We start from the raw sequence: 27928 nt of genomic DNA, 5'->3' as shown, positions 1-27928 counted from the left end.
AGTCCTCTATAAGCCCCATACAAGTAAATCCCTGTATAAACACCTGGTAGACTCAATAAAATTGGCTTTGGTCTAAACTCGTATGTCCCCGTCTCTCCATGGTGGATAACCCTGTTGTGGGTGATCCCCGTTGGGTGGGGGAAGGTGCTGGAGGGATTTCTTTCCCTTCTCCTGGTGCTGCCGTGGTTTGGTTGGTAATAAATTCCCTCCCTGTGCCCAGGCCGGGTCTGTTGTCCCCGTGCCGGTGCTCGGGGCGGGATCTCTCCCGTTCCTTCTCTGCACTGCCGGGCCTCTCCTCAGCCAATGAGAGAACGCGGTGGAGAAGAGTCAGCCAATCAGCGAGAGCGGGGCTGATGACTCACCAGTTGCCGGGCAGACCCGCAGCAGGCAGTGTTCCCCACCTGGACCCGCCCTCCCTGCCCAGGGCCGGCCCCGCCGTGGGGTCCCCCCAAGTCCCTCCCCAGTGCCCCCATGAACTGGGCTGGGTTTAACTGGGAAGCTTTACTGGGAACACTGGGAGCAGGCGGGCAGGGGCAGAGTGACAGCAGGGCTGGGGGGACACGACCCCCCCAAAATCAGCGTGGGGATGGAGCGGGGGTCCCGGCTGGGCCCAAGGCCACGGGGAGCGGCTGCGGCCGCCGGCGGCTCAGGAACTCTATGGGCAGAGAAAAGGGGGTGACACCGGGCTGGGGGCCCCGGGGAGCACACACACTCCACAGGAGGGGAGACACGACTCACGGGACCCCCCCAGACATTCTTGCACAGGTAGAACCCGATCCCCAGTGCCAGGAAGACAAAACCCAACTCAGGAGTCTCCAGTTCCTGTCAGCATCTTGCTGCGGCAGCATCCGGCAGCATCTCTGGGGGTCCGCAGGGGTCAGGATCTCCCAAAAACTCTCACAGACACCCAAAGGCCCTCCAAGCACCCTCCTGGTTGCTCCCAGCCCACTCAGGATCCCCTGAAACCTTCCTCTTGATCCCTTCCTGACCTCCCCAGGACCCACCAAAGCCCCTCCTGTCCCTCTCAGGATCCCACAGCCTCCTTCCAGTCGCTCGCACTGCCCCAGGACCCCCAAAGCCTCTCCCAGTCCCTCTTCAGTGCCACCAGGACCCCCAGAACCCCATCCCACCCTCCCCAATATCCTTCAAATGCCTTCTTAGCCCTTCCAAACCCACAACCTCCTCTCCCATTGAAACCAGGCTCCCTCCAACTCCCTCCCAGGTGGTCCCAGCACATCCCAGTGGCTCTCCCAGCACCCCCAGTTCCTCCCGTGTACCCCAGTGTCGGCTCACAGGGTGCTCCAGGCTGACATGCTCCACCTGGCAGGTGGAGGTGAGCCTGGCCCGGGTTTGGGTTTCCAGCAGCACCAGGAGCTGGTGGGTCCAGTCCCCGTTGGGGACCACGTCGGTGGCCACCACAGAGAGCTCCTGCTGGCCCTGGAACCACCTCAGCTGGATGGGAGCAGGCGGCCGGGGCTGGGCCGGGAGCTCGAGGGCAGCAGAGAGATGGACATGCTGGGAGGCAGTGGGAGAGAGTGGGTGTAATAAATAAAAAGGTCTTTGTTCATCAAAATGAGTGTTAAAGGAGACAAGAATTTGAACTGAGTAGGGAATGCAACTAGCATAGAAGACTGTGTAACTAATTATATACAAGTTAACTTTTAGGCCAAAGACAATCTGCAAGGAAGATGAGGAGCCTTCATTCCTATGACCACCAAGGGCAGTGTCCTGGGTTGTAAAATAAGCTTGTATTCTATTTGCCATCTGTTGAAGGCAAACCTGTCGGACAGGTTTTGTTATCTCTCTCAGAGACAATGGTTTGCCCCGTAAAGGCAATGGTTTGTTTATACACTATTGACTGACTCCCTGCCGGGCTGGTAAGTGAGGGGAGTCCCGCCCAGAGGGGGAAGCCAAGCACTCTATTATGGTATAAAGGGGTAGCTTTTAGGGAGAGAAGCAGCTCGTTTTTTTCTCTTCGCGGGATTCCCGGAGAAGCAGCTCTCTTCGGCGGCACTCGCAGCGAAGCAGCCGGAGCGCGCTGAGGCGACGGCGGTGGAGCTCAGAGGCAACCCCGGCGCAGAGGAAGACCGGCCCCCACTGCCACCAGATCTTCAGAGGAAAACTATACCCTTCTAAAGATCACCACTGCAGCTGCAATTCATCAACCACTGCAAGGGGAGCAATCGTCCCAGCAGAACTGATACTGGCACCCCTCAGGTTCTGGACTTTTTTCTTTCACTGGTTTTGTTTGTACCGATTGCATTTGCCTTTTTAAATTGTTGTCTAGTTTTCTCCTAGTAAAGAATTGTTACTCCCACTCCCATATCTTTGCCTGAGAGCCTTTTAATTTAAAGATCCTGGTAATTCAGAGGGAGGGGGGTTTGCCGTTCTCCATTACACAGGAGGCTTTGCCTTCTTTCACAGACTCCTGTCTTGTCGAACCAAGACAGGCAGAAAAAAAGACCCCCCAGGAACCAATTGTACCGGCACAGAGTGCACAGAGAGAAAATACGTCAACCAGAAATAAAAAGGGACTATAAAAACAAAAAGGTCAAAGGGGAAGGTGCGCTGTGGCAGAGCAGAGGCTCCCCAGCCGCCCAGTGCTGTTCATTTGCTTAATACTACTTGCTTAATAAATTCTTGTTAATTGATTTATCTCTAATTAGCCTCCCCAATTGAATTTGTCCATAACAAATTCAGTGCCATGACTCGGATAAGGGTGACCGGGTGGGAATTCCTAATCAGGGAGGCGCCCCGCTGCCTCTGCAGCGGCCCTGGTGCAGGCTTTTCCTTCCCAGACCCTTACCGACGAACCCAAATTCGGTATTGAGCACAAGGGATACCAGTAACCCCGTAATCTTTGTGCACGAAGCCGGGCGAAGATGCAGGACAGCGTGAGTATAAAAGTGGGGATCTGCTCAGTTGGGTTGGGATCCCAGGGCATAACGCGTGAGACGTCCTTGTAGGACGAGGCACGGGCAGAGCTCTGAGTAGTGCGGTTTGCAGAGCCCGCGAGGGGCAGGGCACCAACAGGGGCCGCGAGTGTGTGTGTGCCTGAAGGTGTCCTGGGAGATGGGACAGAGGAAAAGCAAGCCCTCTGCTTCCATGGGGACGGGGACCCCGGTAACGCTTCCCCAGATCCCCCCTGACAGTCCGTTAGGTCTAATGATAAAATCTTGGGATGAATATCCTTCAAGGAAAGGGAAGGATAGGGCAAAAATGATACATTATTGTATAAAAGAATGGGGAGGAAAACAAATCTGTAGTGATAATTTATTTTGGCCACTGTTTGGAAACTTCAAGGTCTGGATTTACCAGGCATTAAACATTTATGTAAACTCTAGAGAACCTTTTGATATTGAAGAGAGCAAGTTTGCTGCTCTCTGGATAGTGGGGGAAACAAGAGCAAAACTTTTTGCCTTAAGCACCCAGGGAGGGAAAAAGAAAAATAAAAAGCCTGAGGAAGTTCCAACTGCACCCCCTCTACCATACATACCTCCCCCTCCTCCACCCCGACCAGCACCACCCGCAGTCTACCCCGATTTAGATCAAGGGGGAGATTTTGAGAACCAAGAGGTAGAAATCCCAGAGCCTATCCCTGAGGAAAATTGCTGTGTTACTCGTAGTCTAACAAGGGGGGAAAGAGAAAGGGAAGGGCAAGCTCTATATCCATGAAGGGAAGTAGCTTTGGGAATGATCCCTAACCCCAGTGCTGGTCAGCAGGGACAACCAACCCAAATTCTGAGAATAGTTATGTGGAGGTACCTCTCAACTCAGGAGATGTGAGGGAGTTCAAGAAAGAAATGGGAGCATATGGGCCAGATCTTAAAGGAATTTTCTGACCCTAAAGCCTGGGACTTCCCATGTGAACAAATTCAGAATCCAGCTGAGGTGGCAATGTACCTGAAAGAGAAATGCCATGATAAGTCTGAGGAGAAAAATATTGCAGCAAGCTGGGCCCTGGCATGTGCTTATCACACCCTGCTAGATACTGTAGGGCAGCAGACAGAGGAAGGGGGGCAGGGAGATAAATCAGCAGCGATCCCAGTCACTCAGGCTGCAGCCAACAGCCCCGGCTGGAAGCCAGCAGCTAAAACAGACAGTGAGCCTAAGCCAGCAGCTAAACCAGACAGGGAGCCTAAGCCAGCAGCTAAACCAGACGGTGAGCCTCAACCAGTGGCTGTTGCTATGAGCACAATGGGCCAGTGATGCCTCAGGCCATCAGGGCAGAGATGCCACCTACAAGTGGGCACAAGACCGAGGGGTGGATCTAACCATGGACAGTATTTCTCAGGTGATCCATGACTGTGAGACCTGTGCTGCCATCAAACAGGCCAAGCAGGTGAAGCCCCAGTGGTATGGTGGGCAGGGGTCCAAATACAAGTATGGGGAGGCCTGGCAGATTGACTACATCACACTGCCCCAGACACGCCAAGGCAAGCGCTACGTGCTGACCATGGTAAAAGCCACCACTGGATGGCTGGAAACCGACCCTGTGTCTCATGCTACAGCCCGTAACACCATCCTGGGCCTTGAAAAGCAGGTCCTTTGGAGGCATGGTACCCCTGAGAGGATTGAGTCAGACCATGGGACTCATTTCAAGAACAGCCTTATCAACACCTGGGCTAGGGAACATGGCATTGAGTGGGTGTACCACATCCCCTACCACGCACCAGCTGCAGGCAGAGTGGAGAGGTACAATGGACTGCTAAAAACCACCTTAAAAGCATTGGGTGGGGGATCTTTCAAAAATTGGGAGCAGCATTTAGCAAAGGTCACCTGGTTAGTTAACAGCCAAGGTTCCACCAATCGAGCAGGTCCTGCCCAGTCTGAGCCCCTGAATAGAGTAGATGGAGATAAAGTCCCAGTGGCACATGTCAGAGGTTTGTTAGGGAAATCAGTGTGGATCAATTCTGCCTCGAGTACAGACAAACCCATTTGTGGGATTGTCTTTGCTCAGGGACCAGGTTGTACATGGTGGATAATGCAGAGAGATGGAGCAACACGATGTGTACCTCAGGGGGATCTGATTGTGGGGTGAGACTCGTGCAAATATCACTGTTTGCTGGATGTTGCTGCCAGTGTCTGTGCATGAAAACACACAGACATGAGACAGAAAGAAATGTGTAAGTGTCAAAGGTTTGAGCAAGTGAAATAGAAGGAAATGTGTAAGTGTTGAAGGTTTGAGTAATTGAGATGGAAGGAAATGTGTATGAGTAAGTGAAAGATGGAAGTTTTAACTTGATGAAGTTTTTACATGATGTTGAAGATATGGAGATAAGGAGTGGAATGTCCCAGGGTGAGGTTCTGGTGTTTGTATCTCCAATCGTGGGTTCTGTTCATGTTTGATATTCTGTTCTGTGCTTTCAGAACTGACTCTGAAAGTGAAGGTTTGTTTTGCCTTGTTATCAGCCGGCTCACCTCCCCCCATGCTCTGCTGTCTAGAAGAGGCCAGTGCTGGCTGGCTTTTGCTTTACTTGGCTTGCTTGGCTTGCTTCTGCTTTTGCCTTTGCTTTTTAAATTAGTTTAGCTGAGCAGTCCAGTTCTTTCCCTGGACTGTTTCTTTTCCTTTCCTCTTCCTGAATACCATCCAACCTGCTCCGGACTGGGATCTGGGAAACACCGAGGAGCACCGGGAGCCTGCGCTCTGTGATCTGCAGCAGCCATCCCCAGTGCCCAGAGCAATCCTCAGCGCCCAGACCCGGGCGACCACCCCCAGGAGAGACTTTCTGGATTTGTCATCTCTGCAGAGTGGTGAAAGAGTTTTGTTGTCATCTGTTGTTGTTCATTTTTTTAGTGCTGGGAAGGGTTTTGTTTGTTAAATAAACAGGTTCTTTTCCACTTCTTTCAGAGAAAATTCTTCCCGAATCAGGTGGGTGGGGAGGGGCCATGGGGGTTTCTTTTCTGGGGGCTCCTTCCAGAGGTTTTTCTCCCAGATTTGCTCTGAACTAGGACAAATATTTTGCTTCCCATTTCATGGTTGGAGAGAGGGAAAAAAAAAACAACAAACTCATTCTAATCATATTTTGCTTCCAATTACTTTGTGTTAGTATGGAGCAGTTACTGGCTTTGTTGTTTGAATTCATAGTGTCTTTTTAGAGTGGAGGCCTGTATGTGTTTCTGGTCCCTAGGGTTTTTTAGAGATCTTAATCCCTCTATGGTCCCTAGGTTTATTTTCTTATCCAGGAATAGCTCCAGTATTGTCCCTAATACGTAGTTTTTGCAGTAGAAGACCACTGACCAGAATATCCATCAGGTTGGGCTTGGGTGTAATGGCTTGCAGGGGGTTTATGAAGGTGCTGAAGTCTGTTCCAGGAATGCATGGCTCATGGTCATGGTTGTGCAGCCAGTTTGTTAGAGGGGAAGCAGGGGATGAGGCTTCTCAGCCTTTGCTTTCCTTCTTCTCCTCTGAATCTCTCAGCTCCCTATTAGAGAATGTTCCGTTTCCCCTGACTGTTAAAGAGACCATCTTCCTGGTGTTTAATCTGGTAAGCTTTCTCTCTACAGTCTGCAGTCTCTCTAGAATGAGGGCTGAGATTTCTAGCGGGGCTGAAGAGACCCCTGAGCCAGGAGTAGACCCAGGTGTGAGAAATCCTGAGTGGTGTGGGAAATGGGGGGGATGGGAATTGGCACATAGACCGTTGTCATGGTTTGACACTGGCACAATGCCAGTGCCCCCATGAAAATGTGATCCCTCCCTTGAATGCTGTGAAGTGGAATCTAGAATAGAGCAAAGCAGGCCCAAGCTTAATAACAGAAAAAAAACTTTATTAAACTACTACTACAAAAGAAAAGAGAAAACTAAAGAAGGAGAAAAAAAACACACAAAGATCAAATGAAAACCTTGCAAAACATTCCTCCCCCCACCACCCAACTCCAACAAACCACAGTGAGACACAATCTGGACCCCAATCAGGTTTCCACCCTCCAAACAATCGACACTCAGTCCATCAAGGGAACAGAGTCTCTCCTGTGCCACAGACCCCCCAAGAAACACAGCTGGAACATCCTGTGTTTCCATGTCACACATGGCACCGCCCGGAGAAAAAGTTTGCCATGGTGACCCTTCTCCTTGCCATGCACAGTGCTCTCACCACAATGCATGGATGGTCACTGCCTTTAGGATTTTTCCTTTCAAGGATGCCCTGCCAAGAGGGGAGAAAACAACAGTTCAGTTTTTCATTGTTTGGGACCACAGTCCCCCCCATTTTCCCCTGGGGCCGAGGGCTCAAGAACAGAGATCTTCTTCTCTTCTCTTTCCTTTCCAGGGCAAGGGGGCGCCACCACAAACCCCCTAACCTTTTCTCTGTTCACTCCAATTTTGTCTTTTTCCCAGCCGAAGCAGGTCTCTTGACTCACTGGCATCATCCCAAAACACAGTCCCTCTTGAAGGAGAAGATTGGTTCAGGTTGTGGCTAACATGGAAAAGTCCAGCCAAAAGCCACTCCTTGTCCCCCTCCCCTCTAGAATTCCTCCTTCCAACATCCCAGGGTCCAAGGTGTCCATCTTCCTCTCTTTCAAACCGAGGAGGGGAAAGGAAAATTCACAAAGCTTTCATTTTCTCAAGAAAGGGTTAAAAGTCTGAACTCCCAGGGATGGCTCGATGCCCGGACATCCAGCAACTCCCACACAACTGGGCACCTTGGAGCTCCCCCCGCTCCTCCTTCCTCTCGGTGGAATTGCTGACAGGACAGGATCGCTGCCGTCTCTTTCTCTCTCCCCCTCCGGAGAGAAACCGGGGGGGGGGAAATGGAGACATCCCAGATTTCTTCCACCCTTCCATCTGCAGGGGCCAGCCCGGTTCCAGTCCTTCCACCACCCTTGGGACCTACCTTTCAGGCCATGGGGGCTTCCCCTCCCCCACCCAGCTTGTGGCTGGGCAGGGGAGGTTTGCACTGCACGCTGACCGGAACCAAAGAGAGCGAGTTCCCCTGGGAATTCTGCTTTCACCCCTCTGTGTTCTCAGAGGCGTGTCTACTTTCAATTGGTCAATATCTAAATTGACCTCTTCCTTCGGGAAAAAAATTCTCTTTCTGTGTCAAACCACGACAGAGGGGCTGCACCTTGGTTCTCCCATGCCCCTCCCTGAGGAGACTGGCAGGGGTTGCAGATTTTTGGCATTTGTCCTTGCTGCCCCTCACATCCCCCTGCCCCACAAACAGCCCCGAGCCACCCGTGAGGGACAGGCCCTGCTGTGCCTGGCTGGGCTCAGGGCTTGGCCTTTCTGCTTCCCCCAGCCAGCCCAGGCCTTGCTCAGCATTGCAGTTCCCTGCTCTGAGCCTTGGGCTCCCTGCAATCCTGGCCTCAAGGATCTGCTCTCACCAGTCCCTGGGAGCCTTTGGCAGTCCCTGCCCTCATTGGGGCTCTGTGATGCTCCAAGGGACTTGGAGTTTTGCTTCTGACTCCTTGAGCAGCTTCTTCAGCCTTCTCTCAGTGCCTGAGGGTCCTGGACTCAGCTGAAGATCCATTGTAGGGCTCATTAAAGTACACAAAGCCCTCGGTGGGGCGGGCTTCCTCTTCCTGCAATTGTCTACAAGTTTTCAGGCCCTGTACAGCAGATTGGAGTCAGTTTAAAGATCCTTTAAGAAAAGAGATTTAATGGAACATTAATTATTTATTTTAACAGAGTATTTTTTATTTTCCAGTTCAGAGAAGAGCTGATAGAAGTGATCTTGATGCTCACTGTCTCCTTAGGAGGTCTGGGCATGTAGAAGAATGAGCCCCCTGAGGGCTGACCCTGTTTGGACAAGCTGCTCCTCACCCCCAGCCTCACCATGTCTGACATTGCCCACCTGGCACTGACATCCCTGTGCCCTGCAGCAGAACCTTGTCCCTGAGCTCTGCAGCTCCATGTCCCAGCCCATTGCACTGTGTCCCACCTGCTCTCCTAAGGGCTCTGCTTGCACACACGTCCAGGAGAAGTTTTCCTGTTGACTTTCTTTCTCAACAGGAAAACTTCTCCATGGACGTGTGTCGCAAGCAGAAGCCCTCAGGAGAGCCAGGCTGGGACACAGTGCCAGTGGGTGTCAACCTTTCTACAGGGGACAGTATGACCAGAGCTGATCTCTGGAAGCAGAATTCTCTGAGTCTCCCAGCTGAATTATCTGTCCCTGTCCTTTCCCTGGATCTCTGTTGCAGATGGAAGCTGCTGGTGCCAGCCTCACCTTTAACCTCTCTTTGGAATGCAAACAGATGTTCCCAGCTGTGTTAAGCAGGATTTGCTCAATGTTTCTATCAATCTTTTGTGTTCCACATGGAACAAATAGGCCATTTTGGCACTGAGGGTGTGACATGGAAGCAAGGAGTCAATTGTGACCCTGGGGACCCATGAAACCAAGGGGCCATGGTGACACAGCAGGGCCACGTGGATCCAGTGGTCCATTGTGACACTGTGGATCCAAGGAGACCATGGAGACACCCCCAGAACCTCATGGAACCAAGGAGTCCATGGTGACCCAGCGGGGCTGCATGGAGCCAATGGTCCATGGTGACACTGCTCGTCCAAGGAGCGCATTTGTACACTGCAGAAGCTCATGGAGCGAGGTGGCCATTGTGACACTGAAGAACTTCATGGCACCAAATATCCATGGGGACACAGCAGGGCATCATGGAACCCAGGAACCGCTGTTGGCAGTGCAGAAACTTCTGGAACCAGGGGCCGTTGTGGCACTTGAGCACCAACACAGCTGCTGCACCTTGTCCCCTGCCCTGCAGAGCTCCTTGGGAGGTACGGCAGGAGCAGAACCCTGGGAGCCTCGGGAATGCCCCTCTGGGATCCATGGCACACACTCCCAGGGGCTGGAATTCCAGTTCCCAGACAGGAAAAGATGTTCCTGCCCTTGAAGGCAAAGCTCATATGGAAGAGCCAAAAGCCAAGTGGAGCAAGATCCTACAGTGACATTTCACTACCAGCCTTCCTAACTTCACCCATGGTTGTTGCATCTCATGGATTGGGAATGAAATCAGGGCAGGGTCTTTGGTGGGAGCTTCCCTGGCTCAAGGGAGACACTGAGAGAGAAACAGAGCAGGCAAAGGAAGGCAGGAGAGAAAGGAGGTGTTTTGGTTTGGAAAGACAGGTGTCTTCTAAGGAAGGCAGGAGCCTCCCCTGAAATGAAATAATGTAGGCTCTTTCTTTCTGAATTGTTATAAATTTGAAATTAAGGGGGGCTCTCAGGTAAAAATATGGGAGGAGGAATAACAGTTTTTTATTAGGGAAGAAGATGAAAATATGAACAATGCAGTGAACCAGAACAACACTGAGAGAGCCAGAATACAACCTGACACTCTGTTGAACAGGTTGTTGGTCACAGTCCAATTGGAATTGTGGCTGCAGTCCTCCTGGAGTGATAGGTGTGGTTCTGTTGGAGTAGTGATCCTGTAGAGAAGAGTGTCTTCTCCGGAAGAGGCAGTGCAAGAGGCAGCTGTTCCTCTGGAAAATCCAGCCCAGAAAAGCTGTGTTGGTGGGCCAGAATCTCAAGACTGGATGCAGGTAGGAATGCTTGGCTCCTCCCTCTGGGTGGAGCATCTCACAATGGGATGTTACAGTTCTTATCAGTCATGCAGTGACATTCAATAGCCCATTATCAGCAGATGTCTCCCCTGAGGGAGGATTGATTGTGGAAGAGATAAGGAAAACTGCCCACTTAACACAGGACAACTGCCATGCAGATGGCAAATAGAACACATCTTGCTTTTCAGTCTGGGACAGGAGGTCACAAAATCAGCTGAGAAGGCAGCACTCTGAAAAGCAAACCAGAACTGACAGAAAATGAATGGGACAGAAATCAATAATTCTGATCGTTTTATTTATTATCAAAATAAATCACAACCACCCAGCCCCACACAATTCTGATCCCACAACCTCAAATTTGGATCTCACTTCTCCCAATCTCCTTCCAACCCCATCTCATCCTGGAGACTGTGAATTGAGTAATTTTGGCATGGGGCTGAGGTGGGAACCAGCCATTTTGAGGTGGGATTGAGCAATTTTGGGGTTAGATTGAGGGGTTTCCAGTGGGATTCAGTCATTTTGAGGTGACAGATAAATCCACCTTGTTATTTGGAGTGCAAAGATATGGAGAATACTACCAGATATCCCCCAAGAAGCCACAAATCCTCCAGAATATGTTCCCAAACAGTAAATTCCACCTCAAATACCTCTTAAATGGTGGGACTTCTGACATCTCTGGTCAATAACAATTTTAGTTATTTTTCAAGTGCTTTTAAGTGATAAAGACAAATTGGAAGAAAATTAGGGACAAACCAAAACCAGAGACCCCTTGAGCATCCTCTGAGCACTGGACAAAACAAACTCAGCAGAAATCAAATTTAACCCTCCATAAAATGCCTTGAGGAAGATTTGCTCTTCCCACAAGTCACTTGTATTGAAAATGCAAACAAATCCCAAACATTAATAAACCAACAACAGAGGCAATTCTGTGGCAATTCCAAATTTCATCAGTTCCAGCACAGTTCCAGCTCAGATGCTGGCAGGTTCTGATTAAAGAAAAGTCGAAATTTGTCCCAATACAGATTATTAAAAGGAAGGGAAAGGTCTGTGTAGCTGTCACAAAGGTGAGAGGGACCAAGAAAATAATGCTTCTCCCCCAAAAGCCCGTGAATTCAGGAGTTATTTGGGAATTTAGCTACTTGAGCTGGGCTTCTTGTAGGACTTTAGTAGCCTTGTGTTCCTCACCGCGTGGTGAATGATCCTTGTCAGTCTCGTTGGTATCATTTGTTCCCTTTCCTCCAGTGATTTTAACAAACTTTTCAGAGAAGGACAACAAAATATTTTCTTTACAATGGCCACCCACAAAAGCAATTTTCCTCATAAGTTCTCCCAAAAGTTGCTCAGCGTGTTATGAACAAAACAGCCTGGCAGGGACACTTGGCTCGAACTAAGTACTGACATTGAAATGTTAATTAGCTAATCGCTCCTGGGAATCACCTACACCCCCACCCAAACTAGGACTAGAATGCAAAATAAGCCAGTGGAATCATGGGAGAGGGTTTTTGGGGATGAAAAACACCCCAAAATGAAAAAGAGGGGCACAGTGGAGGGGGCTGGATGGGTGTGCTGGTTGGGGAAAAGGGAACCCCATCCCTAGTCTGTGTTTAACCTGTCACTATAACCTGCAGAGAACCAGATTGGACTGGGCTGTGGGAAGCAGGCACAAGGAATCAGACACTCTTCCTGGTGTTACCAGGAGGGAAGGAGAGGGATAGCTGCTGCTGGACCTCGGCAGCAGGCTCTGCACATCCCCCCACCCTGCGGCTACCAGTGTGCCAGGAGGAAAGGAGAGAGGACGCTCTGCTGATCCGGACTTCAGATACAGACTGGACACCTCTTCACCTCTGGCTACCAGCGTGCCATGGAGACTCCAGGGACAGACTCTGCAGCCTTCTCACCCTTCGGCTACCAGAAGAAGCTACAACTCCCCCCTGCCGAGCTGACTTTTTAATAAAGAGATGAACACTAATAAAGGCATAGACCCTGTTCATTTCAAGAGGAAGCTGCATTGTAGTTTCTAAGATTTCCTCCAGAAAGAGCCACAAGCTCCTCAGAGGAGGGAACCAGGCTGTTGTCAAAGGCACTTGGGATCAGACAACAGTGCCCTGAAGTCACTCTGCCAAAATAATGTTGCAATCTGGTTAACAAAATTGTTAGAGAGATGCCTCTGCCCCAATTAAGGTGCTAGCAAGACCAAATCCAAAGTGGATTTTATTGAACAGTACATGTGAGGTACAGAGAGATGGAAAGAAAGAGAAAAGGGGGGAGAGCAAGGGAGTGACAGGGACAGAAATGTCCCATGGGGCGGGGCAAGTGTGACATTGTCCCCTGTGTGCGTGGCCTTCCCAGGGTGGGGGTTTTACACCTGAGCCAGTTTGGGTAAGGGGGGTGGTGTTCACCCCCCACCCCGAGCAGGGATTGCCTCACTGTTTCAGGTTACAGTGTCAGATGTAACCAAAAGTGTTTTCAGTCCCCATCTCCATAAACTGTTATCAACAGGTGGGGCAGTGTTCTTTATCTCTTCCATGGCTCAGCCCTGATAACGCTCTCCAGGGGCCATCTTCTGTTAATGGGCCATTGAGTGTCACTGCAGGACTGATAAAATTACATCATCCCATTGTGGGATGCTCCGCCCAGGGGGAGGAACCAAGCATTCCTATGTGGATATAATCTCACCCTTGCAACACCATGACCACCTTGCCTACTGGATTCCCAGAGGACAAGAGCTCCATAAGCACCACTGGACCTTCAGAGGAAGACCAGACCCTTCTACAGGATCACTGCTTTGACAGAATCACGTTCATCACTCCAGCCGGACTGCAGCCCCCAGTTCATCAGACAGCTACCACCACCCTGAGCAACGGCGTGTCAGGTTATATCCTGATTCTGTGAGTTTAAACCAGCGTTTCTGTATCATTGCTTTGATCTTAATTTTCTTATTCAATTGTCATTCTGGCTAGACTCTCCCCCTGGTTTGCTTTGAAGCCAGTACAAAACTCACTTTGCTCATCACTTGTTTTCCTCCCAAAACAGGATTTCCCATACCCAAACATTCGCCACATGGAGAAGGTTGTGAGGAAGAGGAAGATGCCTCAGGACCCACAAGCAGGTGAGGAGGAAGTCAGTGCCCCTTTCCCCCTCTCTCCTGCTCCATCTCCCAGCCCAGCACAGCCCCCGGCTGCAGGACAGCCCCGCTGCTGGTGCCCTCCTGCTGGGGATGCCCTGGGGGGATCTCCTTGCCCTTCCCTGTGGCACGGAGGCAAATACCATCCTCTCTTTGTCCTTCCTACCCCAGAGCAGGAGCTGAGGATGGAGACCAGGAAGGATAAATCCCTGCAGCAGAACCTTATGGAAGAAGCTGTTTTAAGCAACTCCACAGCGCAGGAATCCAACAGGGAGGAAAATCCCCAGCGACACCACAGGAGGAGGGGCTGCAAGCCCAGCCCAGGATGCTCTGAGGAGGAAAGACCCACTCTGGGCCAGGAAGGTGGACAGAGCTTCAGCCAGAGCTCCAGGCAGAGCTCGGAGCTGGTGGTCCCTGAGCAGCAGCATGATGGGGAGAAGCCCTACGAGTGCTCAGAGTGTGGGAAGAGCTTCAGGCAGATCAATAATCTGAAACGACACCTGATGATCCACACTGGGGAATGGCCCTACGAGTGTGGGGAGTGTGGGAAGGGCTTCCGCTGGAGCTCCCACCTCATCAGGCACCAACGCATCCACACTGGGGAGAGGCCCTACGAGTGTGGGGAATGTGGGAAGGGCTTCAGCTGCAGCTCTGCCCTTTTCAGCCACCAACACATCCACACTGGGGAGAGGCCCTACGAGTGTGGGGAATGTGGGAAGGACTTCAGCTGCAGCTCTGCCCTTGTCCGCCACCAACGCATCCACACTGGGAAGAGGCCCTATGAGTGTGGGGAATGTGGGAAGGACTTCAGCTGCAGCTCTGCCCTTGTCCGCCACCAACGCATCCACACTGGGAAGAGGCCCGATGAGTGTCCCAAGTGTCAGAAGCGGTTTCACAGCAGCTCCAGTCTCCTTGTACATCAGCAGATTCACACGGATGAGAGGCCCTTCCGCTGCCCTTACTGCAGGAAGGGCTTCAAGCAAAACTCCCACCTCATCATGCACCAGCGCATCCACACTGGGGAGAGGCCCTACGAGTGTCCCAAGTGTCAGAAGCGGTTTCACAGCAGCTCCAATCTCCTTGTACATCAGCGGATTCACACGGATGAGAGGCCCTTCCGCTGCCCTTACTGCAGGAAGGGCTTCAAGCAAAACTCCCACCTCATCATGCACCAGCGCATCCACACTGGGGAGAGGCCCTACATGTGCCCCACTTGTGGGGAGAGGTTTCACAGCAGCTCAAATCTCCTCCTGCATGAGCGGGTTCACTCCGAGGAGAGGCGTTTCCTCTGCCCCGACTGTGGTAAGGGCTTCAAGCAGAACTCCCATCTTGTCAGCCACCAACGCATCCACACTGGGGAGAGGCCCTACTTGTGTCCCCAGTGTGGGAAGAGCTTCACCCGGAGCTCTCACTTGACCAAACACCAACGGAGCCACTGGTAAGGGAAGTCCTGAAAATTCCCCAGCTGCAGGAAGAGCTTTGTGCACTGATCCATCTTCATTCCCCATTGGAGGACAATGTTGGGAAGAGCCCTGGTGATCCATGTTCCCTGTGATCCATGCTGGGAAGACATATGTCCCTTTTCTTGCCCCTACCAATGACCTGATGTGGGATTGAAGAACATGAGGGTCTGGCCATGGCCCTGTCACTACATTCACTCCCACCTCAGGTCATTGCCAGGGGCAGGAAAGGGACTCTCTCTGTCTTTCCCTGAGGAGACGGGTGTCCTTTCCATGCAGGAGGAAACACGTGGCCAGGAAGATACAATTGATGGTGATGTAGTTTTCCCTGTAAATAGTTTTCTTATCCCTTCTGTTGTCAATTTTTTTTCTATTCCTGTTTGTTCCTCATCTCGTTGCTATTCCCAGTAAATTGTTCTTATCCCAGCCTGGGATCTTTCCCTTTTTTCATTCAATGGAAGGTGGGAGGGCAATGAGTGCATGCAAGGTTTTAGCAGGAGCAGGAAATTGAGAAATGCCATTCCTGAACCCCAGCCCGTGGAAACCGAGCATCCCAGCTGGTGCCAGCCCTGGTGGCCATGGCAGCAGCCTTGGGAGCGGGTCCCTGGCTGGGGCTGAGGGAACCTCTTCACTCTGGTGCCCAGGGACAGGAGTGGAGGGAGCGGCTGCAGCTGAGTCGAGGCAGGCTGAGGTTGGATCTCAGGAAAAGGTTTTTGCCCAGAGGCTGCTGGGGCACTGCCCAGGCTCCCCAGGGAAGGGTCACAGCTCCAGGGCTCTCTGAGCTCCAGCAGCGTTTGGACAGCGCTGCCAGGCCCAGGCTGGCAGTGTTGGGGTGTCCTGTGCAGGGCCAGCAGTTGGACTCGAGGATCCTGATGGGTCCCTCCCAGCTCAGCCAATTCTGTGGTTCTGGATCCATGACCCTGGGGATGGGAGTGCCAATGGTTGCCATGGCAACGGGCTCCAGGCCTGAGCTGGTGTCCATGGCAACCACCCCTGGCATGGGGTCTCCATGGAGCTGCCCAGGGACTGACCATAGCAACAGGAGCTGGGGATGGTTGCCATGGAAACTGACCATAGCAACAGGGGCTGGGGATGGTTGCCATGGAAACTGACCATAGCAACAGGGGCTGTGGATGGTTATGATGGAAACTGACCATAGCAACAGGGCTGGGGATGGTTGCCATGGAAACTGACCATAGCAATAGGGGCTGGGGATGGTTGCCATGGAAACTGACCATAGCAACAGGGTTTCCTGGTGATGGTTGCCTCCTTAGGATGAGATTTGTCACTGGACCTCAGAGGGGTTCCATGGGGACTTTCCAAGAGTTTCCAGGCTGTTCAAGAGCTGGAATGTCACACACAGAGACAGGGGCTCCATGGAGACCTCCCAAGGGTTTCTGGGGATGGCAAAGAGCCGTGTGGTCAGAGGCATTCACAGCCATTCCGTGGTGACATCCCAGGAAACCTTGGGCTGCAAAGGCACCGATCTGTCACAGGCACTCACGGGGGCTCCACAGTGACATCCCAGGAGTCCCCAGGCTGCCAAAGAGCTGGGATGTCACACATACTCCTGTCATGTGCAGAGTGGGAGCTTCAGGCAAAAGCTTTATTTCATTATTGGAGAAACTCCTGCTGAGTCATGAGATGGAAAAATGACACCCAACAGCCACCATGGATCCTCAAACCCCTGCAGGGCCTCCAGACTTCTACAATTCCTTTTAAGAGAAGAGACTGGGAGTGACTGAATCCACACCCAGCCCCAGAATTTGTCAAAGGTTTATGTATAAATGATTGGACAGGATAGAATTGAACAATTTGTCAATGCAATTTTCTCTACAGGATTAATGATGGAATACCAGATATATTTATATAAATACAATCAGATCATGATTAGATAATAAGCTCTTAACCAGAGTTATTTACTCCACAGTCCAGAATCTATAACAATTATAGGATATTCTGCACTAGGAAGCAATTTTGAAGTCAAGAGGGCCTTGCTGGAGTTGTTTGAGCCCATTGCAGGCAGCGCCTCCTGCTCCAGCAGGAACTGCCTTTCCTGTGCCAGGAGCAGGGCAGGTCCCGCTGCAGGAACAGCCCCAGGCCAGCCCCAGCACAGGGAAGGCCTCGGGCACAAGGGCAGAGTGCCGTGCTGGGAGCTGTGCCAGGGACAGCCCGAGGCACCAAAGGCACCTTGGCAGCAGCAGCTGCTTGCAGGGCATGGCAAGAAGCCTCCCTTGCAACCCGGCCTGGTGGCCAGCGCTGCAGAGCTGCTGCCTCAGGGCTCATTTCTGGCTGGGCTCTGAAAAGCCACTTCTGCTCCAGGAGCCTGACTGGGAAGCCATTGGCCCAGCACCTTGGGGACAAGATATTATCAACAAACTCTTCATGCCAGCAGAGACAAGGCAGGGGCAGAGGAAAGGGGAGAGCCAGGCCCAGGGGACAGGGCTGCCATGGTGATGGCTGTGAGGTCACTGCCCTGCAGCAGCCTGGCTGCCCTCAGCAGACATTTTGGCCAGAACTGTTGTGAGGGCACCCAGCACATCCAAGAACCCACACAACAGGAATTCCATCCTTGGGGAGGGGATTTCACTGGGTCAGGTTGCACACACTCCCTGATTTTTGAGCATTCCTGGGATGGGAAATCCACTTCTCTGGAAAAACATTTGCCATTTTGTGCCACTCTCATCACTGTAAATATTTCCTCCTTCTAACAAATTTAAATGCACTCTCATTCAGTTTAAAGATATTGACCATTGTTCTGTCACTGCTAGACTTGGGAGAAAATAACTTTGATAACTATTTTTCCATTTTCACAGACCTTGGGGAGGACCCAAATATCTCCCAAGATGGGGTTTGAAGGCTTCATCACATAACGAACACGTAGAGGCTGCAGGCTCTGGGCTCAGTTGTGTGCAGACTGAGGACAGAACAGGAGTAGCCAGGGAAGGATTGAAGGGTGGTTCCACAGATGCTGGAGTTTTATTTCATTGCATAAAACAGCTGGAGAAAGAAATAATGGCACCAAAGGTGTAGAGTGCCCCTGCCCAATGAGGTGGGAATTTTACCCAGACAGAGCATCCGGCGAGAGCGTGACTTAAAGAAGATTCCACCCCTCCACGCTGTGGGGTGTGCCCTTGAAAACCTGGGAAAAGACACTCTACCCTATCTGATCAAATGAGGAATGGCCCCAGAATGTTCTTATTTTTCTGTACCCTTATTGGCTTAAATTGTGCTGCAATGTCCCCATTGTAGTTTTTTCCATTGATTGTCCTCCTCGATCCACCCCTTTGCAGTCTCCTGCTCCTCTTAATATTGGACCTTGATCCTAAACTCCACCCCTACCCTGTAATATAAAAGTCTTGACCCTACCACCTCGTTTCTTGTGTATGTCCCTGGGAAAATGAAGAATCCTCAGTTTTCTAAAGCAAGACCTGTCCTGTTGCCTTCCTTTCCCTGTTGGTCATTGGTGTCTGCCTGAGGTCTGAGACTCTGGGGCCTGGGGCAGTTGTTGTGCCTTTTGCTGCAGCAGAACACAACAGTGCTTTCCTCCCTATGGAAAAAATAACCGTCCTTATCTATGCAGAAATTGTGGGAATTGGGCTTCCAACTCCCAAATTCCCTATATCCAAGGGTTGCTTTCAGACAAAAGCTACCAGGAAAGAGAGGTCTGGTTGCCCTTGGCCCCTGGTGGCCGCCTTTCATCTGCCCCTCTAACGCTGGTGTTCCATGCTTTCCTTCCTTTGGAAAGAACCATCCTCCTCCAAGTGTCCATGTCTAAAATTTGGATTCCACCTATAAAATTCCCTATATCCAAGGGTTGCTCCCAGACAAAATCTGCCAGTACCATCAAGTCTGCCTGGCCTTGGCCTCAGGTGGCTGCCCCTGCCACACTGGGGCTCAGTTCTTTCCTTCCCATGGAGATCACTGTGACACTGTGGCACCTCATGGAACCAAGGGGCCATGGTGACACCGCGGGGCATCATGGACCCAGAGACCATTATGACTCTGTGGGGCCTGATGGAACCATGGAGACCATTCCTACCCTTCAGGGCCTCATGTCACCAAGGTGGCATTGTGACACCTCAGGGCCTCCTGGAAGCCTGCAAGCTCTGGCTGTCCTTGTCCTCTGGTGGTCACCTCTCATTCCCCCAGGAAACATTGGCACACTGTTCCTTCATTCCTGTGGTAAAGAACCGGCCTTCATGTCCAGGGACCATGGCCAAAATTAGAATTTGGCCTCCCAATTTCCGTAGATCCAAGGATGCTCCTACACAAAAGTAGCCAGGACAGACAGGTCATGCTGGCCCTGTCATCTGGTGATTTTCTTAGACTCTGATCTGAATGTTTTCATTTGAAAACACCTTGGAGAGGGCCCAGAGATCTCCCAAGGAGGGGTTCTGAGCCCTTGGGCACATAGCCACTACATATGGACAAAGGAGCTCTGTGCTCTGTGCTGCCATGGTGGTTTTGCATCACGGAAGGGATGTCCTGGGAGAAGCTTCTAGCAGTTTCCTCTGTGTCTGACAAAAAACAATCAGTAATTAGCTTTGAGAGCTGACAGTCTGTTAAAGCACTAAGGAAGCTGCAGACGCCTCTGTGCAGACACAAGTTACAGATGAGAAAGCCTGGCTGGGTGTCTGTCCCTTCTGGCCCCACAGAGGTGCCGAGGCCGGCCCAGCCCCGTCTCGGCCGTGGGGCCGGGCGGCTCCTGCCGTGGGGCCGGGCCCCTTCCCAGGGAGCCGCCAGGCGCCATCGGCTGCCGGGCAGGGCAGGGGAGGCCGCGCGGCCGAGGCCGGGCCGTGGCTGCGGGTGCTGACATCTGGCCCTGCCGAGCCCTGCCCCGCCGCCAGCCCGGGCCCGGCCAGGATCCGCCGGGCCCCAGGAGCAGCCCCGGGCCGGGCCGGCTCGGCCAAGGCTCTGCCGCCCTTGGGCTTCGCCCGCAGCCGGCGGGCAGGGCAGGAGAAGCCATCGGCCCCGGCCGTGCTGCTGCTGGGCTCTGGCCTGGCTGCTGAGATCCTGGCCCTGCCCCAGCGCGGCCCAGCCTGACACAGCCCCAGCGCAGCCGCTGCAGAAACCTCCATGGCAAAACAGCTCCGGCCGCCAGCACCGAGCCCGTCCGGGCTCACGGAACCATCTGCAGCCCCGGGAGATATTGACTCTGCCAGTGCTGCCATCCTCCCTCCCGTGAGAGAAAAGGACACAGGGCAGGCACACAGAGGAGCAACATGGACACACCGAGGGCAGGGAAGGGGAAGTTGAGTCCCAGATGGGAGGGATGAGGAGATGCCTTGATCTTGGGGCTGGAATATTCTGGTTAAGCTATGGAGAAGGATGTCATTGATATATCAGACTCTCTTTTTCCCTGTAAGGCATTGAAAAGTATAGGGCAATGACTTGTTTCAGCAAAGGCCTCCATGCTAAAGTAAGGAAATGTTGAAGTAGCTGTGATCTCCCATGAGAGGCATGAACAGAGAAAGGGAGACCAGTGATGAGACCCTGTGCCCTCAGAGAGAGAAAAAGACCTCTGTTCCCAGAGATGAAGATGATTTCAGGAAGAGATGAAGAGAACCTTTGCTCTTAAACAGCTCATCTTTAAACTAATATCCCATAACTCGGCCTGGCCCATAAGCACAGCTGTGGGAAAAGGTGGGAAAAGATGGGAGGGACTTCTTGATTGCAGATTTCTCCAGGCAGCTGCTATTTGTGGAAATGAAAAGCCATGAGATAACTCTTTTCTTGTAGGGAAGTCTCCAAAACATTAACAAGAAGAACTTCTCTCCCCAAGTGAACTGAAGAAAGACTATTTTAGAGGTGGCAAAGTGACTGAAAATTCTAGATTTTTTCTCTTTACATTGTCAGGTTGTATGGAGAGAGGAAGTGTTCTGAAAGTTTTGTTCTAATTCTTATTACTCGTTCTTTAGTTATTGTTAATACAATTTTATTTATACCCTTTTAAAATTCTGTGACTACTTTGCCTTTCTCCTAATCCTATTTCACAGCAGGAAATGAGTAAGTATATTCTAGTGAGTGCACTGGTAATTAGCCAACACTGAACCCACCACACTCATTGAAGCATTGGCCAAGAAATCTCAAAATGGTGAACCAAAACCACTACAGAAACTTCCTGACAAACTGCACGAGGGCAGAGAGAAATTGAGGCATACCCATGGTTTGTCAGGACTTGCTTGATCCTAATGAGCCCCGTGGTGCATTTGGAGCTGAGACCTGGAACCTCAGGGCCTGAGAGGAGATTGCACAAACCTTTCCTGGAGTCAAAGTCAGAGGAAAACCCCAAAGTGGTTGGAGTCTAAAGCATTAATGGGACCCACAAAGGTCCATCTATACCACAGGCTCTTCATGGAGTCCTTGGAGGAGAAACCTGGAGGCCAGGATGGCACAAAAACCTCTCAGAGACTGAAAATGGCACAAAGAACTCTCAAGGTGGAAAGGAAAATACAAAGTACCTTAGAAAAGTTAAGAATCTCAATGTATTCATGAGCCCCACTGAGTGTCAGTACAAAGCTCTCAGGGGACTCATTAAAGCAGATAATTGGGACTATGATTGCACAAACCTCTCACAGTCTGTATCAAAAGGCAAACACCAAGTACCTTAAAAGAAATGAAGTACCTTGAAGCATTAATGGGCCCCACTGAGTGTTGTTCCTGACAAAGCCTCTCCAGGGACTAATTACAGCAGAATATTGGAGGCCAGGATTGCTCTCAGAGACTGCAAGACAAAAGCAAAACCCTAAGTCCTTTGAAAAACCTGCAGTCCCTGGGAGCATGAAGGAGCCCCCAGGGCCATTCCTGACCAAGGCTCCCCAGGGACTCCTTCCAGCAGATCCTTAAGGCCACTGGGATGTGGGCTAGGGGGGGATGCTGAGGGCAGGACCAGGGGCTGACAGTGCCCAGCCTGGCTGGGGCTGTGCCAGGAGGCCCCAGGGCCTCAGGACAAGGTGTCTCCTCACAGCCCTTGGTGGCACAGACCCTGCTGTGCCCCAGGGCACCAAGACTTGGCTTCTCTTTGTCCCCTCCTGCCATCAGTGCCTCCAGTTCTCTGCTCTGCCTGGGGCCTGGGGACACTTTCTCATTCATGTCCCTCAGTGGGACCCATTAAAAGTCCAAGAAACTTTGGAGTTGGATTGTGACTTGGAGTTCTGGAGAGGTTTCTGCAGCTCCCTCTCAGGGCCTGATGCTCAGGGCCTGAGCACAAAGCCCCAGAGGGTCATTAAAGTCCTTGTGCTGTGTCTGTGCAGCTGAGCTGGGCCGGGCTCCTGGCACAGAGGGTGATGCTGGTAACCAAGCAGAGCTTCAAAAGCACATTTCTCTTGCTGAGCAGCTCTTCTGCCAGCCCAGCAGGGCTGGGGCACTGCCTGCAGCCAGCCCGGGCACAGCACAGAGGCACAGAGAGCTTCAATCAGTCAGGGCTGGGAAGGGGCTGAGAAGTGCCTGGGGCAGAATCACTGCCAGCCCTTGGCACAGGAACCTCTGGCTGCAGGACAAGGCAGCTGCAGCTCCTGGAGAGATCTCCTAAAGCTGGAACATGCCAATGCCCACAGACCCTGTGAGTGCATTCTCTGCTCATCTCCTGTGCAGAGCAGCCTGGGGTGCCCAGGGCTGTCCTGCAGGGCAGGGTCCTGCAGCCCAGGGCGCTGTGCTGGGCCAGGGACTCTGCTGCCTGCCAGGGACAGCTCTCAGCCGGCCCTGGAGCTGCTCCCAGCGCTGGCCAGGAGCTGTGGGGGGAAGGAGCCACCCTGAGCAGGGCAGGTGCTGCTGCTGAGAGGGGCTGGCTGGGGCAGGGCTGCTCCCAGCTCCAGACCAGCCTGGGCACAGCTCCGGAGGACACTTCCTAAAGAAGGTAAGCCTGGAGCTCAGGAGGTTTCCTGAGACTGTTTTAATTCCTTTTTGGAGAAGGATGAGAGAAAAATATTTTTGCTTTTTATATATTTTTCATATATTCATAGTTCTGTAAATTATTATTATATACTTATACATGTATAATCTTTAATTAACTATATTAATCTCTTAGTTAACACTATTTAACTACTATTATATCATTTTATAATTATATTCCGTAATTAACTCTAGTACTTTTCCTAACTTTTCTCTTAGATCTTAGAAAAATAAGCTAACCATCTAAACACAGTTCTGAAATACTCTATAGTCTTATTATCAGGAAGAGGACCTACAATAAGAACATTTTGGTTTCTGGCCATAATGTGACCAGTCATAAAAAAAGTGAAGGCAAAGAAGCCCTTGGACCTACTCCAAAGGGTTGATGCAGGGCTGTGTAACTGGGGCAACTGAAACTCCTATTGGATGTCCCTTTTAAATATCCTAATTAATCAATCTCAATGAATTTTTGAAATCAGGGACTTATTTTCCCTCATCCCCCTTGGGACACCGGGAAGCTTCCAATAAAGGTCTTGTTTTTACTTCACTGTTCTACATTGTTGCAAGGAGCTTTTTTTCTCTTTTGATTATAGACAAGAGGGGGATGAGAGAAGCAGAACAGGAATTGTAATCCCAGAATCACAGAACATTCTGAGTTGAAAGGGACACATGGGATCATCAGAGGAATGTTTGAACATTTACAGAGACTCCAGAACTGTGACTTTGGGTGGTCAGTGTCTCTGCTGGGAGCCTCCCAAAGGGCCTTCAGCCACTCCTCAGCCCTGGGCAGCAGCAGCATCACCTCTGCAGGGCCCAGCAGGGCTCTCCTGAGCTGCCCTTGCCCAGCTGCACACAGAGCCTGCCCCAGCCAGGGCCCTGCACACAGGCAGGTTTCTGTAGGGCCGGGCCGAAGGCACACAGGGTGGGATGGGCTCTGTGAGTGCTGGCAGGGACAAGGCACCTCTCAGGAGGGGATGTCCAGGCCAAGGGAGATGCTCAGGGAAGGAGAGGGGGCTGGACAGAGCAGTGCTGGGGGAACAAGCCCATCCAGCCCCTCACCTTCCCTCAGCCACAGGGAATCCTTTGCCTCTCACATCTCTCAGTGGCAAACTCTGAGTGCAGCAGGAATTCTGGGGATTTCTGACCTCAAAGAGACAGGAATTGTGTGTGGGTAGGAAATCAATTCCTAAATCCAACCCCGGCCATCAACTTCTCTTAGAAGTGTAAGTGCAGATGGTACCAAACCTTTCTGCAGAAGGAGTGATTCCCCTGACCAATCCTGAATATCCAGCCTTGTCCCTCTGCCACATGGCCACAAACCCAGGGCAGCAGGGCAGGGATGGCTCCTCCAGAGCCCCCACACACAGCCCTGGCTGCTCCTGGCACACTCAGCCAGCACAACTGGAGCTCAGGCAGGGACCTGGGTGAAGGTTTTCCCAGAGCAGGAACAAGGGTGGGTGAGTCCCAGCAGGACAGTCGGCAGGGAATGGCCCAGGCTTGGCTCCAAGAAACCTCTCCTGACTTGTCCCTGTCCTTTCTCCATGAACAGGTGCCCATGTGCAGCCACAGCAAATGTCCAACAGCAGCTCCATCAGCCACTTCCTCCTGCTGGCACTGGCAGACACGCGGCAGCTGCAGCTCCTGCACTTCTGCCTCTTCCTGGGCATCTCCCTGGCTGCCCTCCTGGGCAACGGCCTCATCATCAGCGCCGTAGCCTGCGGCCACCACCTGCACACGCCCATGTTCTTCTTCCTGCTCAACCTGGCCCTCAGCGACCTGGGCTCCATCTGCACCACTGTCCCCAAAGCCATGCACAATTCCCTCTGGGACACCTGGAACATCTCCTACACAGGATGTGCTGCACAAGTTGTTTTTTTCTTTTCTGTGCTGCAACAGAATATTTCCTGCTGACCATCATGTGCTACGACCGCTACGTGTCCATCTGCAAACCCCTGCACTACGGGACCCTCCTGGGCAGCAGAGCTTGTGCCCACATGGCAGCAGCTGCCTGGGCCAGTGCCTTTCTCACTGCTCTGCTGCACACAGTCAATACATTTTCCCTGCCCCTGTGCCATGGCAATGCCCTGGGCCAGTTCTTCTGTGATATCCCACAGATCCTCAAGCTCTCCTGCTCCAATTCCCACCTCAGGGAACTTGGGCTTCTTGTGGTTACTAGCAGTTTATTATTTTGTTGTTTTGTGTTCATTGTTTTCTCCTATGTGCAGATCTTCAGGGCTGTGCTGAGGATCCCTTCTGAGCAGGGATGGCACAAAGCCTTTTCCACCTGCCTCCCTCACCTGGCCATGGTCTCCTTGTTCCTCAGCACTGCTATGTTTGCTCACCTGAAGCCCCTCTCAATGTCCTCCCCATCCCTGGATCTGGCCCTGTCAGTTCTGCCCGATGAAATCCTGCCCAGCATGGGCAACTGAGCCCTTGAAGGACTTAGTGTCATGTCAAGGCTTGCTTTCCCTCCCAAAGCCTTCCCTTGGCAGCCTTGGGCAGGGGATTCATCCTCCCTCCCTCCTCCTTCCCACAGACCTGCTCGGAACCACTCCATAGGCACTTTCCATTCTCTGTGTCCGTCCTCAAGTGCAGTGCCAACCTGGGTCAGTCCTGGCTCTGTCCTGAGCTCCCAGAAGCTCACAGGCTGAGATGGGAACGCTCAGCCAAACCAGGGCCCTGCCCCTGCCAGCAGCACCCCCACAAGCAGCAGCAGCAGCAGCAGCAGCAGCAGCAGCAGCAGCAGCAGCAGCAGCAGCAGCAGTCGCCTCTCAGCTGTTGGTGCCCCTGCACTGCAGCCCCTCCCGCTGGCACCAACGTTCCCTTGTGGCCTTGGAGACAGTCATGAATCCATCCATGGGGTCACAGAGCCATGGAATCCCAGAGTTCCAGGTTCCTGGAAGCCTGGAGTCATTGAATCCTGAGAACCACACTCAGAGGAGGAGGAGGAGGAGGAGGAGGAGGAGGAGGATGAGGATGAGGAGGAGGAGGACGAGGACGAGGAGGAGGACGAGAAGGACGAGGACGAGGAGGAGGACGAGGAGGAGGAGGAGGAGGAGGAGGAGAAGGAGGAGGACGAGGATGAGTAGGAGGAGGAGGAGGATGAGGAGCCGGAGGACGAGGATGAGTAGGAGGAGGAGGAGGATGAGGAGGAGGAGGACGAAGAGGAGGAGGACGAGGAGGAGGAGGACGAGGAGGAGGAGGATGAGGAGGAGGAGGACAAGAAGGAGGAGGAGGAGGAGGACGAAAAGGAGGAGGAGGAGGAGGAGGAGAAGGAGGAGGAGGAGGAGGAGGAGGAGGACGAAGACGAGGAGGAGGAGGACGAGGAGGAGGCGGACGAGGACGAGGAGGAGGAGGACGAGGAGGACGAGGACGAGGAGGAGGAGGACGAGGAGGAGGAGGACGAGGAGGAGGACGAGGAGGAGGAGGACGAGGAGGAAGAGGACGAGGAGGAGGAGGATGAGGAGGAGGAGGACAAGGAGGAGGAGGAGGAGGAGGACGAGGAGGAGAAGGAGGAGGAGGAGGAGAAGGAGGAGGAGGAGGAGGAGGAGGAGGACGAAGACGAGGAGGAGGAGGACGAGGAGGAGGCGGACGAGGACGAGGAGGAGGAGGACGAGGAGGAGGAGGAGGAGGAGGAGGACGAGGAGGAGGACGAGGAGGACGAAGACGAGGAGGAGGAGGACGAGGAGGAGGAGGAGGAGGACGAGGAGGAGGAGGACGAGGAGGACGAGGACAAGGAGGAGGAGGAGGAGGAGGAGGAGGAGGACGAGGAGGAGGAGAACGAGGAGGAGGAGGACGAAGACGAGGAGGTGGAGGACGAGGAGGAGAAGGACGAGGAGGAGGAGGAGGAGGAGGAAGACCAAGAGGAGGAGGACGAGGAGGAGGAGGACGAGGACGAGGATGAGGACGAGGAGGACGAGGACGAGGAGGAGGAGGACGAGGAGGAGGAGGACGAGGAGGAGGATGAGGACGAGGACGAGGAGCAGAAGGAGGAGGAGGAGGAGGACCAGGAAGAGGAGGACGAGGAGGACGAGGAGGACGAGGAGGAGAAGGACGAGGAGGAGGAGGAGGAGGACGAGGAGGAGGAGGAGGAGGAGGAGGACGAAGACAAGGAGGAGGAGGACGAGGAGGAGGAGGAGGAGGACAAAGAGGAGGAGGAGGACCAGAAGGAGGAGGACGAGGAGGAGGAGAACGAGGAGGAGGACGAGGAGGAGGAGGACGAGGAGGAGGAGGACGAGGAGGAGGACGAGGATGAGGAGGAGGTGGAGGACGATGACGAGAAGGAGGAGGAGGAGGAGGACGAGGAGGAGGAGGAGGAGGACGAGGATGAGGACGAGGACGAGGAGCAGAAGGAGGAGGAGGGGGAGGACGAGGAGGAGGAGGAGGACGAGGAGGGAGAAGGACGAGGAGGAGGAGGACGAAGAGAAGGAGGAAGAGGAGGAGGAGGAGGAGGAGGAGGACGAAGAGAAGGAGGAAGAGGAGGAGGAGGAGGAGGAGGAGGACGAGGAGGAGGAGGAGGAGGAGGACGAGGAAGAGGAGGAGGAGGAGGAGGACGAGGATGAGGAGGAGGTGGAGGACGATGACGAGAAGGAGGAGGAGGAGGAGGACGAGGAGGAGGAGGACGAGGACGAGGAGGAGGAGGACGAGGAGGAGGAGGACGATGAGGAGGAGGAGGAGGATGAGGAGGAGGACGAGGAGGAGGATGAGGAGCTGGAGGACGAGGATGAGTAGGAGGAGGACGAGGAGGAGGAGGAGGAGGAGGAGGAGGATGAGGAGGAGGAGGACAAGGAGGAGGAGGATGAGGAGGACGAGGGGGAGGAGGAGGAGGAGGACGAGGAGGACGAGGAGGAGGATGAGGAGCCGGAGGACGAGGATGAGTAGGAGGAGTATGAGCATGAGGAGGAGGAGGACGAGGAGGAGGAGGAGGAGGAGGAGGAGGAC

General features: G+C 52.8%; 1 protein-coding gene and 1 long non-coding RNA gene across 2 annotated transcripts in view; one reads left to right on the top strand and one right to left on the bottom strand.

Annotated features, from left to right (window-relative positions):
• Positions 1 to 27928, top strand: part of LOC110484634 (uncharacterized) — a 164290-nt gene that overhangs the window by 43019 nt on the left and 93343 nt on the right. Inside the window, exon 5 of the mRNA XM_077790796.1 lies at positions 14056 to 14859. Within this exon, the coding sequence (XP_077646922.1) occupies positions 14056 to 14859 (804 nt within the window). The remainder of the gene's footprint in view (positions 1 to 14055; positions 14860 to 27928) is intronic.
• Positions 6748 to 7956, bottom strand: LOC144248818 (uncharacterized). Its single transcript, XR_013342052.1, has 2 exons — positions 7833 to 7956; positions 6748 to 7385 (listed from the first exon to the last, which is right to left on the bottom strand). It is a non-coding gene; the product is annotated as an uncharacterized LOC144248818 (long non-coding RNA).

Source organism: Lonchura striata, unplaced genomic scaffold (genome assembly GCF_046129695.1).
Source record: "Lonchura striata isolate bLonStr1 unplaced genomic scaffold, bLonStr1.mat Scaffold_91, whole genome shotgun sequence".
Taxonomy (NCBI): Eukaryota; Metazoa; Chordata; class Aves; order Passeriformes; family Estrildidae; genus Lonchura; species Lonchura striata.
Note: the sequence above shows the minus strand (reverse complement) of the source record. Positions and strands in the feature narration are given on the sequence as shown.